Source organism: Gymnoscopelus microlampas (genome assembly GCF_963454915.1).
Source record: "Gymnoscopelus microlampas genome assembly, chromosome: 10".
Classification (NCBI taxonomy): Eukaryota; Metazoa; Chordata; class Actinopteri; order Myctophiformes; family Myctophidae; genus Gymnoscopelus; species Gymnoscopelus microlampas.
Window position 1 is genome coordinate 56,086,381 of NC_139947.1, and position 19,933 is coordinate 56,106,313.

At 42.1% G+C, this 19,933-nt stretch overlaps 1 protein-coding gene across 2 annotated transcripts in view; it reads left to right on the forward strand.

Moving 5' to 3' along the window:
- Positions 1-19,933, forward strand: part of LOC311052923 (NEDD8-activating enzyme E1 catalytic subunit) — a 42,337-nt gene that overhangs the window by 5,862 nt on the left and 16,542 nt on the right. For both annotated transcript variants that reach the window (XM_084068231.1, XM_084068232.1), the window contains exons 5-10: positions 2,691-2,773; positions 6,117-6,197; positions 6,382-6,425; positions 12,777-12,841; positions 14,355-14,510; positions 18,882-18,984. In XM_084068231.1, coding sequence (XP_083924357.1) covers positions 2,691-2,773; positions 6,117-6,197; positions 6,382-6,425; positions 12,777-12,841; positions 14,355-14,510; positions 18,882-18,984 — 532 coding nt within the window. The remainder of the gene's footprint in view (positions 1-2,690; positions 2,774-6,116; positions 6,198-6,381; positions 6,426-12,776; positions 12,842-14,354; positions 14,511-18,881; positions 18,985-19,933) is intronic.

The following is a 19,933-nucleotide window of genomic DNA, read 5'->3' on the forward strand; positions in this document are numbered from 1 at the left end:
GTACCCTGTGCTCAGTGTCCGCTGTGAGTGTCCATCTCTCACAGACATAGAGTAAGATGTGAGTGTCCATCTCTCACAGACATAGAGTAAGATGTGAGTGTCCATCTCTCACAGACATAGAGTAAGATGTGAGTGTCCATCTCTCACAGACATAGAGTAAGATGTGAGTCTCACAGACATAGAGTAAGATGTGAGTGTCCATCTCTCACAGACATAGAGTAAGATGTGAGTGTCTCACAGACATAGAGTAAGATGTGAGTGTTCATCTCTCACAGACATAGAGTAAGATGTGAGTGTCCATCTCTCACAGACATAGAGTAAGATGTGAGTCTCACAGACATAGAGTAAGATGTGAGTGTCCATCTCTCACAGACATAGAGTAAGATGTGAGTCTCACAGACATAGAGTAAGATGTGAGTGTCCATCTCTCACAGACATAGAGTAAGATGTGAGTGTCTCACAGACATAGAGTAAGGTGTGAGTGTCCATCTCTCACAGACATAGAGTAAGATGTGAGTGTCTCACAGACATAGAGTAAGGTGTGAGTGTCCATCTCTCACAGACATAGAGTAAGATGTGAGTGTCCATCTCTCACAGACATAGAGTAAGATGTGAGTCTCACAGACATAGAGTAAGATGTGAGTGTCCATCTCTCACAGACATAGAGTAAGATGTGAGTGTCTCACAGACATAGAGTAAGGTGTGAGTGTCCATCTCTCACAGACATAGAGTAAGATGTGAGTGTCTCACAGACATAGAGTAAGGTGTGAGTGTCCATCTCTCACAGACATAGAGTAAGGTGTGAGTGTCCATCTCTCACAGACATAGAGTAAGATGTGAGTGTCTCACAGACATAGAGTAAGGTGTGAGTGTCCATCTCTCACAGACATAGAGTAAGATGTGAGTGTCTCACAGACATAGAGTAAGATGTGAGTGTCTCACAGACATAGAGTAAGGTGTGAGTGTCCATCTCTCACAGACATAGAGTAAGATGTGAGTGTCTCACAGACATAGAGTAAGATGTGAGTGTCTCACAGACATAGAGTAAGGTGTGAGTGTCCATCTCTCACAGACATAGAGTAAGGTGTGAGTGTCCATCTCTCACAGACATAGAGTAAGGTGTGAGTGTCCATCTCTCACAGACATAGAGTAAGGTGTGAGTGTCCATCTCTCACAGACATAGAGTAAGATGTGAGTGTCCATCTCTCACAGACATAGAGTAAGGTGTGAGTGTCCATCTCTCACAGACATAGAGTAAGGTGGAGAGGACAAGTCTGACCTTCACTGAGAAGCTGATGGCAGTGATGTTGCTAGGTTTTCAATGTAATGGGTCCCGGGACCCACAGGTGGATTCAAATGGGTCCCAGAAACATTTTATAGGTCCCCAATTACACCCCCCCCCCCTTTCTATCGTTTTCTTTGATCTCCAATCTCCATATCTTCTATGTGTGTGTGACTGTGTACATTATATCCTAATGCAGTGGATCTCAACCTTTTCAGGTAGCGACCCCCCAAAATAATCATTGCTGGGGACTGGGGACCCCCCACCCTAAGAAGCACTTGGAATTAGGAGTTGAGGCATTTCATTTAGGTTAACTCAGTTCCACAGATACATATTGTGAAAATAGCAGATCTACAAGGTCGTATTTTTTTTGTGTAAATACGATCTACAAGCTCACAACGCCTTGCTTGTAGATCGGCTCTTTCTTATATTATTTAAACATTTGGCCCGTATTTATAGGATAGTTTGGTCATATAGTTATAATATATGGGGTTTGGTGCGTTGCTCGCGGCTCTTTGGTTGTATGCGTCCCGTGGACGCTGTGATGGTTGCTTTAATGCGTCCTTTATTAAAAATGTGCGTCAGAGACGCAGGACGCAGGGCTAAAGCATCTCTGTGATGGTGTTACTGTTCCAAATACTGTCCAGTCTCCTCATGGCTGATGTTGCCATAGACCGGATTCCCACGGCGGCCATGTTGCTGTTAAGTCAATGAAGTGCCACCCCGGTTGCCACGGCAACGGGGAGGAACTTTCAATGTTATATTCCAAAATGGCCGCCGTGTGAATATGGTCTATGCCAATTCTTGCTTTTATCTCTTTCGTGGAGCTGAGCTGCCATCCAGAGGTTCTTAAAGTCCTTTAGTTCCTCCAGAGGTTCTTAAAGTCCTTTAGTTCCAACACACACACACACACACACACACACACACACACACACACACACACACACACACACACACACACACACACACACACACACACACACACACACAGAGCTGCCTCTGTTCAAACACACAATCCACTGGAATAAATAAAAGACGTCTGTCTGTCTGTCTGTCTGTCTGTCTGTCTGTCTGTCTGCCTGCCTGCCTGCCTGCCTGCGTGTCTGTCTGTCTGTCTGCCTGTCTGCCTGCCTGCCTGCCTGCCTGCCTGCCTGCCTGTCTGCCTGCCTGTCTGTCTGTCTGTCTGTCTGTCTGTCTGTCTGTCTGTCTGTCTGCCTGCCTGCCTGCCTGCCTGCCTGCCTGCCTGCCTGTCTGTCTGTCTGTCTTTCTGCCTGCCTGCATGCCTGCATGCCTGCCTGCCTGTCTGTCTGTCTGTCTGTCTGTCTGTCTGTCTGCCTGCCTGTCTGTCTGTCTGTCTTCTATAATGCTGCCATAAGCTTTGTAATAGTTTGTTGTTTCTTTGTTTCAGGCTCTGTCTGGGTTCCGTCTCATTCATGTGGTCGACATGGATACGATAGATCTATCTAACCTCAACAGACAGTTCCTCTTCAGGTAATGACGATGATGGTGAACATGCTGCTTCTTTATGAAACAATACATACAGTGGGGCAAAAAAGTATTTAGTCAGCCACCATTGTGCAAGTTCTCCCACTTAAAAAGATGAGAGAGGCCTGTCATTTTCATCATAGTTATACATCAACTATGAGAGACAAAATTAGGAAAAAAAATCCAGAAAATCACATTGTCTGATTTTTAAAGAATTTATTTGCAAATTATGAGGAAAATAAGTATTTGGTCAATAACAAAAGTTCATCTCAATACTTTGTTATATACCCTTTGTTGGCAATGACAGAGGTCAAACGTTTTCTGTAAGTCTTCACAAGGTTACCACACACTGTTGCTGGTATGTTGGCCCATTCCTCCATCTCCTCTAGAGCAGTGATGTTTCGGGGCTGCCGCTGGGCAACACAGACTTTCAACTCCCTCCAAAGATTTTCTATGGGGTTGAGATCTGGAGACTGGCTAGGCCACTCCAGGACCTTGAAATGCTTCTTACGAAGCCACTCCTTTGTTTCCCGGGCGGTGTGTTTGGGATCATGGTCATGCTGAAAGACCTAGCCACGTTTCATCTACAATGCCCTTGCTGATGGAAGGAGGTTTTCACTCAAAATCTCACGATACATGGCCCCATTCATTATTCCCTTTACACGGATCAGTCGTCCTGGTCCCTTTGCAGAAAAACAGCCCCAAAGCATTATGTTTCCACCCCCATGCTTCACAGTAGGTATGGTGTTCTTTGGTTGCAACTCAGCATTCTTTCTCCTCCAAACACGAGAAGTTGAGTTTCTACCAAAAAGTTCTATTTTGGTTTCATCTGACCATATGACATTCTCCCAATCCTCTTCTGGATCATCCAAATGCTCTCTAGCAAACCTCAGACGGGCCTGGACATCTACTGGCTTAAGCAGGGGGACACGTCTGGCACTACAGGATTTGAGTCCCTGGCGGCGTAGTGTGTTACTGATGGTAGCCTTTGTTACTTTGGTCCCAGCTCTCTGCAGGTCATTCACTAAGTCCCCCCGTGTGGTTCTGGGATTTTTGCTCACCGTTCTTAAAAAAAAAAAAAAAAAAATTGATCCTACGGGGTGAGATCTTGCGTGGAGGAATGGGCCAACATACCAGCAACAGTGCGTGGTAACCTTGTGAAGACTTACAGAAAACGTTTGACCTCTGTCATTGCCAACAAAGGGTATATAACAAAGTATTGAGATGAACTTTTGTTATTGACTAAATACTTATTTTCCTCATAATTTGCAAATAAATTCTTTAAAAATCAGACAATGTGATTTTCTGGATTTTTTTTCCTAATTTTGTCTCTCATAGTTGATGTATAACTATGATGAAAATGACAGGCCTCTCTCATCTTTTTAAGTGGGAGAACTTGCACAATGGTGGCTGACTAAATACTTTTTTGCCCCGCTGTATATGAAACAAACAAACAATACAACAGTGTCACAGGTCATAGTTTAAAGGTCATAATGTGTTCAGACCCTCAGATGTAGGACGCTCTAAAGCAGAGGTCATAGGTTAAAGGTCATGTTGTGTTCAGACCCTCAGATGTAGGACGCTCTAAAGCAGAGGTCATAGGTTAAAGGTCATAATGTGTTCAGACCCTCAGATGTAGGACGCTCTAAAGCAGAGGTCATAGTTTAAAGGTCATGTTGTGTTCAGACCCTCAGATGTAGGACGCTCTAAAGCAGAGGTCATAGGTTAAAGGTCATGTTGTGTTCAGACCCTCAGATGTAGGACGCTCTAAAGCAGAGGTCATAGGTCATAGGTTAAAGGTCATGTTGTGTTCAGACCCTCAGATGTAGGACGCTCTAAAGCAGAGGTCATAGGTTAAAGGTCATGTTGTGTTCAGACCCTCAGATGTAGGACGCTCTAAAGCAGAGGTCATAGGTTAAAGGTCATGTTGTGTTCAGACCCTCAGATGTAGGACGCTCTAAAGCAGAGGTCATAGGTTAAAGGTCATGTTGTGTTCAGACCCTCAGATGTAGGACGCTCTAAAGCAGACGTAGCAGAGGTCATAGTTTAAAGGTCATGTTGTGTTCAGACCCTCAGATGTAGGACGCTCTAAAGCAGAGGTCATAGTTTAAAGGTCATGTTGTGTTCAGACCCTCAGATGTAGGACGCTCTAAAGCAGAGGTCATAGGTCATAGTTTAAAGGTCATGTTGTGTTCAGACCCTCAGATGTAGGACGCTCTAAAGCAGAGGTCATAGGTCATAGTTTAAAGGTCATGTTGTGTTCAGACCCTCAGATGTAGGACGCTCTAAAGCAGAGGTCATAGGTCATAGTTTAAAGGTCATGTTGTGTTCAGACCCTCAGATGTAGGACGCTCTAAAGCAGAGGTCATAGGTCATAGTTTAAAGGTCATGTTGTGTTCAGACCCTCAGATGTAGGACGCTCTAAAGCAGAGGTCATAGGTCATAGTTTAAAGGTCATAATGTGTTCAGACCCTCAGATGTAGGACGCTCTAAAGCAGAGGTCATAGGTCATAGTTTAAAGGTCATGTTGTGTTCAGACCCTCAGATGTAGGACGCTCTAAAGCAGAGGTCATAGGTCATAGTTTAAAGGTCATAATGTGTTCAGACCCTCAGATGTAGGACGCTCTAAAGCAGAGGTCATAGGTCATAGTTTAAAGGTCATAATGTGTTCAGACCCTCAGATGTAGGACGCTCTAAAGCAGAGGTCATAGGTTAAAGGTCATGTTGTGTTCAGACCCTCAGATGTAGGACGCTCTAAAGCAGACGTAGCAGAGGTCATAGGTTAAAGGTCATGTTGTGTTCAGACCCTCAGATGTAGGACGCTCTAAAGCAGACGTAGCAGAGGTCATAGGTTAAAGGTCATGTTGTGTTCAGACCCTCAGATGTAGGACGCTCTAAAGCAGACGTAGCAGAGGTCATAGGTTAAAGGTCATAATGTGTTCAGACCCTCAGATGTAGGACGCTCTAAAGCAGAGGTCATAGTTTAAAGGTCATAATGTGTTCAGACCCTCAGATGTAGGACGCTCTAAAGCAGAGGTCATAGGTCATAGTTTAAAGGTCATGTTGTGTTCAGACCCTCAGATGTAGGACGCTCTAAAGCAGACGTAGCAGAGGTCATAGGTTAAAGGTCATGTTGTGTTCAGACCCTCAGATGTAGGACGCTCTAAAGCAGAGGTCATAGGTCATAGTTTAAAGGTCATGTTGTGTTCAGACCCTCAGATGTAGGACGCTCTAAAGCAGACGTAGCAGAGGTCATAGGTTAAAGGTCATGTTGTGTTCAGACCCTCAGATGTAGGACGCTCTAAAGCAGAGGTCATAGGTCATAGTTTAAAGGTCATGTTGTGTTCAGACCCTCAGATGTAGGACGCTCTAAAGCAGACGTAGCAGCAGACTTCATCAACACTCGTATTCCTGGATGTACGGTGGTTCCGTATCCTTTACACTGTGTGTGTGTGTGTGTGTGTGTGTGTGTGTGTGTGTGTGTGTGTGTGTGTGTGTGTGTGTGTGTGTGTGTGTGTGTGTGTGTGTGTGTGTGTGTGTGTGTGTGTGTGTGTTACTATAGATGTAGAATATGAGAAATAGACGTTGTGTTGTTCTTAATAAATTCATAACAGACACTTTAACAAGATACAAGACTTTGATGATTCTTTCTACAGACGTAAGTACACTCACATCTACACACTACATACACACTACATCTACACACTACATCTACACACTACATCTACATCTACACACTACATCTACACACTACATCTACACACTACATCTACACACTGCATCTACACACTACACTACATCTACACACTACATCTACACACTGCATCTACACACTACATCTACACACTCACATCTACACACTCACATCTACACACTGCATCTACACACTACACTACATCTACACACTGCATCTACACACTACACTACATCTACACACTGCATCTACACACTGCATCTACACACTACACTACATCTACACACTGCATCTACACACTGCATCTACACACTGCATCTACATCTACACACTACATCTACACACTGCACTACATCTACACACTACATCTACACACTGCATCTACATCTACACACTACATCTACACACTACATCTACACACTACATCTACACACTACATCTACACACTACACTACATCTACACACTGCATCTACACACTACATACACACTCACATCTACACACTACATCTACACACTACACTACATCTACACACTGCATCTACACACTACATCTACACACTACATCTACACACTGCATCTACACACTACACTACATCTACACACTACATCTACACACTACACTACATCTACACACTACATCTACACACTACATCTACACACTACATCTACACACTACATCTACACACTACATCTACACACTACATCTACACACTACACTACATCTACACACTACACTACATCTACACACTGCATCTACACACTACACTACATCTACACACTGCATCTACACACTGCATCTACACACTACACTACATCTACACACTGCATCTACACACTGCATCTACACACTACACTACATCTACACACTGCATCTACACACTACACTACATCTACACACTGCATACACACTACATCTACACACTGCATCTACACACTACACTACATCTACACACTGCATACACACTACATCTACACACTGCATCTACACACTACATCTACACACTGCATCTACACACTACACTACATCTACACACTGCATCTACACACTACACTACATCTACACACTACATCTACACACTACACTACATCTACACACTACACTACATCTACACACTGCATCTACACACTACACTACATCTACACACTACACTACATCTACACACTGCATCTACACACTACACTACATCTACACACTACATCTACACACTACACTACATCTACACACTACATCTACACACTACACTACATCTACACACTACACTACATCTACACACTACATCTACACACTACACTACATCTACACACTACACTACATCTACACACTGCATCTACACACTACACTACATCTACACACTACATCTACACACTACACTACATCTACACACTACACTACATCTACACACTGCATCTACACACTACACTACATCTACACACTGCATCTACACACTGCATCTACACACTACACTACATCTACACACTGCATCTACACACTGCATCTACACACTACACTACATCTACACACTGCATCTACACACTACACTACATCTACACACTACACTACATCTACACACTACATCTACACACTGCATCTACACACTACACTACATCTACACACTGCATCTACACACTACACTACATCTACACACTGCATACACACTACATCTACACACTGCATCTACACACTACACTACATCTACACACTGCATCTACACACTACACTACATCTACACACTGCATACACACTACATCTACACACTGCATCTACACACTACACTACATCTACACACTGCATACACACTACATCTACACACTGCATCTACACACTACACTACATCTACACACTGCATCTACACACTACACTACATCTACACACTGCATCTACACACTACACTACATCTACACACTGCATACACACTACATCTACACACTGCATCTACACACTACACTACATCTACACACTGCATACACACTACATCTACACACTCACATCTACACACTACATCTACACACTGCATCTACACACTACACTACATCTACACACTGCATCTACACACTACATCTACACACTACATACACACTACACTACATCTACACACTGCATCTACACACTACATCTACACACTACATACACACTACACTACATCTACACACTACATCTACACACTGCATCTACACACTACACTACATCTACACACTGCATCTACACACTACATCTACACACTACATCTACACACTACATCTACACACTGCATCTACACACTGCATCTACACACTACACTACATCTACACACTGCATACACACTACATCTACACACTCACATCTACACACTACATCTACACACTGCATCTACACACTACACTACATCTACACACTGCATCTACACACTACATCTACACACTACATACACACTACATCTACACACTGCATCTACACACTACACTACATCTACACACTACATCTACACACTACATCTACACACTACATCTACACACTACATCTACACACTACATACACACTACATACACACTGCATCTACACACTACATCTACACACTGCATCTACACACTACATCTACACACTACATCTACACACTACATACACACTACATCTACACACTGCATCTACACACTACACTACATCTACACACTACATCTACACACTACACTACATCTACACACTGCATCTACACACTGCATCTACACACTACATCTACACACTACACTACATCTACACACTGCATCTACACACTACACTACATCTACACACTACATCTACACACTACACTACATCTACACACTACATCTACACACTACATCTACACACTACACTACATCTACACACTACATCTACACACTACATCTACACACTACACTACATCTACACACTACATCTACACACTGCATCTACACACTACACTACATCTACACACTGCATCTACACACTACATACACACTACATCTACACACTGCATCTACACACTACATACACACTACATCTACACACTGCATCTACACACTACATACACACTACATCTACACACTACATCTACACACTACACTACATCTACACACTGCATCTACACACTACATACACACTACATCTACACACTGCATCTACACACTACATACACACTACATCTACACACTACACTGCATCTACACACTGCATCTACACACTACATACACACTACATCTACACACTACACTGCATCTACACACTGCATCTACACACTACATACACACTACATCTACACACTCACATCTACACACTACATCTACACACTACATACACACTACATTTACACACTCACATCTACACACTACATCTACACACTACATACACACTACATCTACACACTCACATCTACACACTACATCTACACACCATGTCAACAGTATACTCATTTTAAAAAACACCACTAGTACCACTTCTCCCTGAGACCCTTCCTTTGACTCTGTTATACAGTGTTGTTGTTTCTGTATTTTTGTTTGGTGCTATTTTATGTGTTTATCAACTGAATACAAGGACCTCAATGGAAACAAGACGGCAAGCACTATTTTGGACGCACCTTTTAGACAAAGTGTTTTAACTGTACTAAAATATTCAATCAACATGTGAACGGTACTAATTTAACCATTATAAACATGTGAACGGTACTAATTTAACCATTGTAAACATGTGAACGGTACTAATTTAACCATTGTAAACATGTGAACGGTACTAATTTAACCATTGTAAACATGTGAACGGTACTAATTTAACCATTGTAAACATGTGAACGGTACTAATTTAACCATTATAAACATGTGAACGGTACTAATTTAACCATTGTAAACATGTGAACGGTACTAATTTAACCATTGTAAACATGTGAACGGTACTAATTTAACCATTATAAACATGTGAACGGTACTAATTTAACCATTATAAACATGTGAACGGTACTAATTTAACCATTGTAAACATGTGAACGGTACTAATTTAACCATTGTAAACATGTGAACGGTACTAATTTAACCATTGTAAACATGTGAACGGTACTAATTTAACCATTATAAACATGTGAACGGTACTAATTTAACCATTGTAAACATGTGAACGGTACTAATTTAACCATTGTAAACATGTGAACGGTACTAATTTAACCATTGTAAACATGTGAACGGTACTAATTTAACCATTATAAACATGTGAACGGTACTAATTTAACCATTGTAAACATGTGAACGGTACTAATTTAACCATTGTAAACATGTGAACGGTACTAATTTAACCATTATAAACATGTGAACGGTACTAATTTAACCATTATAAACATGTGAACGGTACTAATTTAACCATTGTAAACATGTGAACGGTACTAATTTAACCATTGTAAACATGTGAACGGTACTAATTTAACCATTGTAAACATGTGAACGGTACTAATTTAACCATTATAAACATGTGAACGGTACTAATTTAACCATTGTAAACATGTGAACGGTACTAATTTAACCATTGTAAACATGTGAACGGTACTAATTTAACCATTGTAAACATGTGAACGGTACTAATTTAACCATTATAAACATGTGAACGGTACTAATTTAACCATTGTAAACATGTGAACGGTACTAATTTAACCATTGTAAACATGTGAACGGTACTAATTTAACCATTGTAAACATGTGAACGGTACTAATTTAACCATTGTAAACATGTGAACGGTACTAATTTAACCATTATAAACATGTGAACGGTACTAATTTAACCATTATAAACATGTGAACGGTACTAATTTAACCTTTATAAACATGTGAACGGTACTAATTTAACCATTATAAACATGTGAACGGTACTAATTTAACCATTATAAACAATTCAATTCAATTCAATTCAATCTTTATTAGCGGACTCAGGTCCAAATACAGATACAAGGAATAAACATAAAAGAAACACCACAGGCAATAAAAATCAATAAAATATATAAAAAATAATACATAACTTATCCCACAGGCAAAACATACAGGCTTTTTAGCCAGTGCACCCTTAGTCTGGATGCATACCGAGAACTGCTCATTATGGGACTTGAGAGAGCCACAATGATGCTGTTAGTGGATACATCCAGCCGTTTCATGAACTTGAACATTAAATGTCTTAGGAGTGCTTTAAAAGTCCTCACTCCAGCAGTGACAAACATCTGACTAGCACTGCCCCCTCTGGGTTTTTTAAGGAGTATTGTTGCATCATTATATGCAACTTGCAGCCTTTGCATACTAGATTTCTTATAAGACGACCACAGATGAGCAGTGTAAAGCGGTGTGCAATATGTCTTAAACAATGACACTTTCACATTAGTAGAACAGTGACTGAACTTACGAGCAATAGTGTTTGCTTGAGCATACAACTTTCGACACTGTCTGTAGATATCATCATCATCAGTCATTTGATCAGTAACAAAGTGACCAAGATATTTGATTTTATTCCAGACCTCAAGATTATTGTCTGACAATTTGAACACAGGAAAATTAAGACGCTTGTCCTCTTTAGTTCTACAGATTAGGACAGCGCTTTTGCTGTGAACATGTGAACGGTACTAATTTAACCTTTATAAACATGTGAACGGTACTAATTTAACCATTATAAACATGTGAACGGTACTAATTTAACCATTATAAACATGTGAACGGTACTAATTTAACCTTTATAAACATGTGAACGGTACCATTATAAACATGTGAACGGTACCATTATAAACATGTGAATGGTACTAATTTAACCTTTATAAACATGTGAACGGTACTAATTTAACCATTATAAACATGTGAACGGTACCATTATAAACATGTGAACGGTACTAATTTAACCATTATAAACATGTCAACGGTACCATTATAAACATGTGAACGGTACTAATTTAACCATTATAAACGGTACCATTATAAACATGTGAACGGTACCATTATAAACATGTGAACGGTACTAATTTAACCATTGTAAACATGTGAACGGTACCATTATAAACATGTGAACGGTACCATTATAAACATGTGAACGGTACCATTATAAACATGTGAACGGTACTAATTTAACCTTTATAAACATGTGAACGGTACCATTATAAACATGTGAACGGTACCATTATAAACATGTGAACGGTACTAATTTAACCTTTATAAACATGTGAACGGTACCATTATAAACATGTGAACGGTACCATTATAAACATGTGAACGGTACTAATTTAACCATTGTAAACATGTGAACGGTACCATTGTAAACATGTGAACGGTACTAATTTAACCATTGTAAACATGTCTGCCTCTTACAGAATTCCACATCATCGTCTGTGGACTGGACTCCATCATCGCCAGACGCTGGATGAATGGAATGCTGGTACAGTAATACAGTAAATATACATTGTGTGTGTGTGTGTGTGTGTGTGTGTGTGTGTGTGTGTATATATATATATATATATATATATATATATATATATATACACACACACACACACACACACACACACACACACACACACACACACACACACACACACACACACACTGTGAAAATATAACATTTTATAAAGTAATTTAAACAAACTGCTTTAACAGTCATTCAGATAAGATTGTAGATCTGGCTGCGACAACCCGTCGCGATGCAACGCTGGCTTGTGAGCTTGTAGATCTGCTATTTTCAAAATATACGAGCGCTTTTGCGCCGGGAGTCCCGCGGTCGGGACTCCCGGTCGGACCATCTTTTCATGGACAGTGAGGTCTACAAACTTACAGTAGCTTGTCCTATGGTATGGAGTTATGTCATAGAGACTTATATAGGCTACAACCTGGCTGGGTTAAGGATATAAACCTGACGTCTCATGGGGAATATAGCCTACATGACTGCTTTAGTACACGCACTGCTCGGTATGGGTTAAATACATTAATATACAAACGTATTCCATTCATGGCGATGTCATTGGTATCATAATATGTCATACATGTAGGCTACAAGCCTACGTGATTGACTAAGATTGTACCGTAACAGATTATGAAAGACACAGTTGGGCGCATGTGTGTTTGTGTGAGAGAGAGAGAGAGAGAGGTGTGTGTGTGTGTGTGTGTGTGTGTGTGTGTGTGTGTGTGTGTGTGTGTGTGTGTGTGTGTGTGTGTGTGTGTGTGTGTGTGTGTGTGTGTGTGTGTGTGTGTGTGTGTGACTTGACAGGCAGCGAGGCGAGGTCGTATTCTGGTTCTTCATGTCGTAAAATCGGGGTGTTTCGAAAATATTTAAGGGCTCTTCCCACTAAGGACTACTGTCCTTAGTGGGAACACTCTTCCCACTAAGGACTACTGTCCTTAGTGGGAACACTCTTCCCACTAAGGACTACTGTCCTTAGTGGGAACACTCTTCCCACTAAGGACTACTGTCCTTAGTGGGAACACTCTTCCCACTAAGGACTACTGTCCTTAGTGGGAACACTCTTCCCAGGAAAGTAGTCTTTCAACATCTTAAAACCGTCTTTGTTTTGCAAAGTTTATTTCCAGTGTTCTTCAGATCTCTGCTGAGTTATGAATCCTCTGTTGTGTAGATCTCTGCTGAGTTATGAATCCTCTGTGTTGTGTAGATCTCTGCTGAGTTATGAATCCTCTGTGTTGTGTAGATCTCTGCTGAGTTATGAATCCTCTGTGTTGTGTAGATCTCTGCTGAGTTATGAATCTTCTGTGTTGTGTAGATCTCTGCTGAGTTATGAATCTTCTGTGTTGTGTAGATCTCTGCTGAGTTATGAATCCTCTGTGTTGTGTAGATCTCTGCTGAGTTATGAATCTTCTGTGTTGTGTAGATCTCTGCTGAGTTATGAATCCTCTGTGTTGTGTAGATCTCTGCTGAGTTATGAATCCTCTGTGTTGTGTAGATCTCTCTGCTGAGCTTTGATGACGGGGTTGTGGATCCCTCCTCCATCATTCCTCTGATCGATGGAGGAACCGAAGGCTTCAAAGGAAACGCCCGCGTCATCCTGCCTGGCATGACCGCCTGCATCGACTGTACCCTGGAGCTGTACCCTCCTCAGGTAACACTGTACCCTGGAGCTGTACCCTCCTCAGGTAGGACTGTACCACCTCAGGTAGGACTGTACCACCTCAGGTAGGACTGTACCTCCTCAGGTAGGACTGTACCTCCTCAGGTAGGACTGTACCTCCTCAGGTAGGACTGTACCACCTCAGGTAGGACTGTACCTCCTCAGGTAGGACTGTACCTCCTCAGGTAGGACTGTACCTCCTCAGGTAGGACTGTACCTCCTCAGGTAGGACTGTACCTCCTCAGGTAGGACTGTAGCCTCCTCAGGTAGGACTGTACCTCCTCAGGTAGGACTCTACCTCCTCAGGTAGGACTGTAGCCTCCTCAGGTAGGACTGTACCTCCTCAGGTAGGACTGTACCTCCTCAGGTAGGACTGTACCTCCTCAGGTAGGACTGTACCCTCCTCAGGTAGGACTGTACCTCCTCAGGTAGGACTCTACCTCCTCAGGTAGGACTGTAGCCTCCTCAGGTAGGACTGTACCTCCTCAGGTAGGACTGTACCTCCTCAGGTAGGACTGTACCTCCTCAGGTAGGACTGTAGCCTCCTCAGGTAGGACTGTAGCCTCCTCAGGTAGGACTGTACCTCCTCAGGTAGGACTGTACCTCCTCAGGTAGGACTGTACCTCCTCAGGTAGGAGGGTACACCTGTACCCCGGGACTAAGCGGCTCAAACATTTCTGTAGCGTGAGTGAATGTTCAGAAGTCCGGCGGGATGAAGCAGTCTGTTCAGTAGAGTTTAGTTGTAATCTGTGTTGTCTTGTCTGTAGGTTCAGTATGTAGGTTCAGTGGCCCTCATTTATCAACGCGGTGCAGCCCAAATAATGGGCGTACGGCGAGATCACCGCACCTTTCGGCATTTATCAATATATCCTGACGTGGGCTTCATCCTGCGGTATGCTGAAATCTCACGTCTGGTCGAGACCAGTTGTTGACGTTGGCTGAACCCGTTTATTCCATTCTAGACCTGCGGAGCAGCATTGTCTGACTGTCTGACAGGCATCTGGACACATAATCCACTCATAAATGTATATCTACACTAATAAATAATCCCTGTGAAAATATATCATTTTATAAAGTAATTTAAACAAACTGCTTTAACAGTCATTCAGATAAGATTGTAGATCTGTCTGTATTGAAAATAGCAGATCTACAAGCTCACAAGCCAGCGACGCGTTGTGAGCTTGTAGGTCTGCTATTTTCAAAATATACGGGCGCTTTCTGCGAGAGCACTCTTCTGCGCGAGCACCGGTCTAACAGGCGGCGCTGCTGTTATATTTTCATGGCCACCGGGAGATCAGACATTTAACCCATGGTCCAACACACACCAGCCTTCATTCATTAATGTTCTCTCCAGGCTATCTCTCATTAATGCGGAGCGGGACGGGACTCGCCCGTCCGACTGTCCGAGTCTCACTGGGAAATGGGAATAGCCTACATGACGGCTTTATTTTAGTGTAACTCGAACGCGCACTGCTCGGTATGGGCTAAATACATTAATATACAAAAGTATTCCATTCATGCCGATGTGATTGGTATCATAATATGTCATTCATGTAGGCTACAAGCCTACGTGACAATACGCTACGGGCGTGTGTGTGTGTGTGTGTGTGAGAGAGAGAGAGAGAGAGGGGCGTGTGCGTGTGTGGCGAGCAAGGGAAACTCTTTCTTATTGGCTTTTCATGATGTCTTCTTTGGTCGTATTCTGGTTCTTCAATCTTCATGTCGTAAAATCGGGGTGTTTTGAGAATATTTAAGGGCGTGTTATTTAAATGACGCTTGGTTTCAGCCGTGACATTTATCAACGCTGGGACCAAGTGTACGCTCGGATCAGCTGTGTAGGATGCGTTGATAAATGTGACTTCGACGTTGGTGTACGGCAGAATATATGGAAAAATATACGCCGGTTTATACGCTGCGTTGATAAATGAGGGCCAGTATGTAGGTTCAGTCTGTAGGTTCAGGGTTAGGGTTAGGGTTCAGTAGAGTTTAGGGTTAGGGTTAGGGTTCAGTAGAGTTTATTTTTTTATTTAACCTTTATTTAACCAGTAAAAACACATTGAGACACAGTCTCTTTTTCAAGTGGGAACTGGCCAAGATGCAGCGTTAAATTTACACAGTCTAAGCTTAACATACAAATACAAAAACAAACAACAAAATAGTCATCCAAGATACATCACAAATACATAAGATAACTCCTAATGATACACTTTTCACAATAGAAAAAAGCCAATAGTCAAACAAGAAATAGTAATACACACAGTGTACAACCAATACAAATAACCAAGAACCTACCGCTAGGCTAGTAAACCTCCGGACAGGTGCAGTTGTTTGTGAATAAAACTAAGGTGATTCTTTTGAAGCTTCTCAAGGGAATTAGAGCAGCCAATTTGAGTTTGGTCTGGAGATCATTCCACGACCAGGGGCCAAAGAAAGAAAGACATTTTTTACCCCCCTCAGATGAAAATGAGGGTACTTCACAGCGTAACCAAGCATTTGATCTGAGGTTTAAGCCATTTCTAACCAATTTGAATTTGGAGGTAATGTAGTAGGGGAGCTCACCAAGAATCTAACTATATAAATGGCGAGCGACTTCCGCACCCTCGGTGGCGACACCCCACAGCTCTGTTATCGAATAAACAACGCACCGCCAGACCACATGTCGCCAACTGACTCGCCACGGCGGCCGCGCTGAATTTACGCGTCGCGTAGGGGATATCTCATTGCTCACTACACCTTTTCCACCGCGCAACATAATTAATTCTACTCACCAAATGTCGGACAAAACGGAAGGGGAGGCAGCTTCGTACCGTTTACCGTGCACACCACCGACACCGCACGGCGACGGGTTTCGCCGAAACAACACGAGCGGCCGCCATTGCACTCTGCCCATGTCCTCCACAACACCACACACACAGCTCCTTTGCTTCAACCCCCCCCCCCCCCCCCTTCTTACGTACCTCCTTTGTTCCACCCAGGCCGTTACTTTCACTTCACTCATGTCTCGATCACAATATGTCCGTCCTTCACGTGCCATGTTCATCCCAAACACAAAAACAAACAGCCACGGCCACACCACAGCACGCTGCCCACGGTAATCTGGTAAACAAACCTGCCTAGGTTCATGACACCACAGGACTCGACAGTGATGTCATCATTATGCAACCCGGAAGTACAAATACCAAGGATAGGTCAGTGATGTCAGTCGGGTTGCCAAGTTTGCTGCCAGGTTTTAAAAAACAAGCGACAGAAACAAGCAAACCGTGCATGAAAAAAAAAAAAACTGCCGAAGGGGTCCGCCATGTTCCAGGGGGGTCCCCGGGGGTCCCAACACTCACAGGGGTCGGCGGACCACCAGGGGGTCCGCGGACCACCAAAGTAACAATCACTATTAACATTTTTTCCATTTTTTTTTTTTCTTTTCCTTTTGGACACTTTTACTCCGGCGATTTGGGTACCCCAATATACACCCACCCACGCTGGGCCCCGTGCGCGGCTGGGGTTGAGGGGGGCGTAGCCCCCCGAAACTCTAGTAGCTTTATAAATGAAATTATACCAATGTTGCAGCCTGCGCGTAGTCAAAGAGGACCAATCAACTGCAGCATACAGCGTGCAATGGTGAGTTCTAAAAGGAGAATTCTTTATGAATCTCAGTGCAGCATGGTACAGGGGATCCAGCTTGGCCAGTGTGGAGGCATAAGCAAACCTGTAAATATTGTCACCATAATCCAGCTGGGACAAAAACAGACCAGTGACCAATTTTTTACGAGCGGTGCAGGCAAAACAAGCCTTCAGTCTGTAGAAAAAACTTAGAGTAAATTTTAGCTTCTTACTCAAGCCATCAATATGGAATTTAAAATTTAGATGTTTGTCCAACCAGAACCCAAGGTATTTATAGCGATCAACCCACTCAATTGGGGGGTTAGGGTTAGGGTTCAGTAGAGTTTAGGGTTAGGGTTAGGGTTCAGTAGAGTTTAGGGTTAGGGTTAGGGTTCAGTAGAGTTTAGGGTTAGGGTTCAGTAGAGTTTAGGGTTAGGGTTAGGGTTCAGTAGAGTTTAGGGTTAGGGTTAGGGTTCAGTAGAGTTTAGGGTTAGGGTTCAGTAGAGTTTAGGGTTAGGGTTAGGGTTCAGTAGAGTTTAGGGTTAGGGTTAGGGTTCAGTAGAGTTTAGGGTTAGGGTTCAGTAGAGTTTAGGGTTAGGGTTAGGGTTCAGTAGAGTTTAGGGTTAGGGTTAGGGTTCAGTAGAGTTTAGGGTTAGGGTTCAGTAGAGTTTAGGGTTAGGGTTAGGGTTCAGTAGAGTTTAGGGTTAGGGTTCAGTAGAGTTTAGTTGTAATCTGTGTTGTCTTGTTGTTTCTTTGTGTCCACAGATAAACTTTCCCATGTGTACCATCGCATCCATGCCCAGGCTGCCTGAACACTGTGTTGAATACGCCAGGATGCTGCAGTGGCCTAAAGAGAAGCCCTTTGGAGGTATTTATGCTGATGATATTACAGTACACACTACATAGTGTATCATATGTTAGGAGGTATGTGATGATATTACAGTACACACTACATATTGTATCATATGTTAGGAGGTATGTGATGATATTACAGTACACACTACATATTGTATCATATGTTAGGAGGTATGTGATGATATTACAGTACACACTACATATTGTATCATATGTTAGGAGGTATGTGATGATATTACAGTACACACTACATATTGTATCATATGTTAGGAGGTATGTGATGATATTACAGTACACACTACATATTGAACCATATGTTAGGAGGTATGTGATGATATTACAGTACACACTACATACATATTGTATCATTATGTTAGGAGGTATGTGATGATATTACAGTACACACTACATATTGTATCATGTGTTAGGAGGTATGTGATGATATTACAGTACACACTACATATTGTATCATTATGTTAGGAGGTATGTGATGATATTACAGTACACACTACATATTGTATCATGTGTTAGGAGGTATGTGATGATATTACAGTACACACTACATATTGTATCATTATGTTAGGAGGTATGTGATGATATTACAGTACACACTACATAGTGTATCATTATGTTAGGAGGTATGTGATGATATTACAGTACACACTACATATTGTATCATTATGTTAGGAGGTATGTGATGATATTACAGTACACACTACATAGTGTATCATTATGTTAGGAGGTATGTGATGATATTACAGTACACACTACATAGTGTATCATATGTTAGGAGGTATGTGATGATATTACAGTACACACTACATATTGTATCATTATGTTAGGAGGTATGTGATGATATTACAGTACACACTACATATTGTATCATGTGTTAGGAGGTATGTGATGATATTACAGTACACACTACATATTGTATCATTATGTTAGGAGGTATGTGATGATAT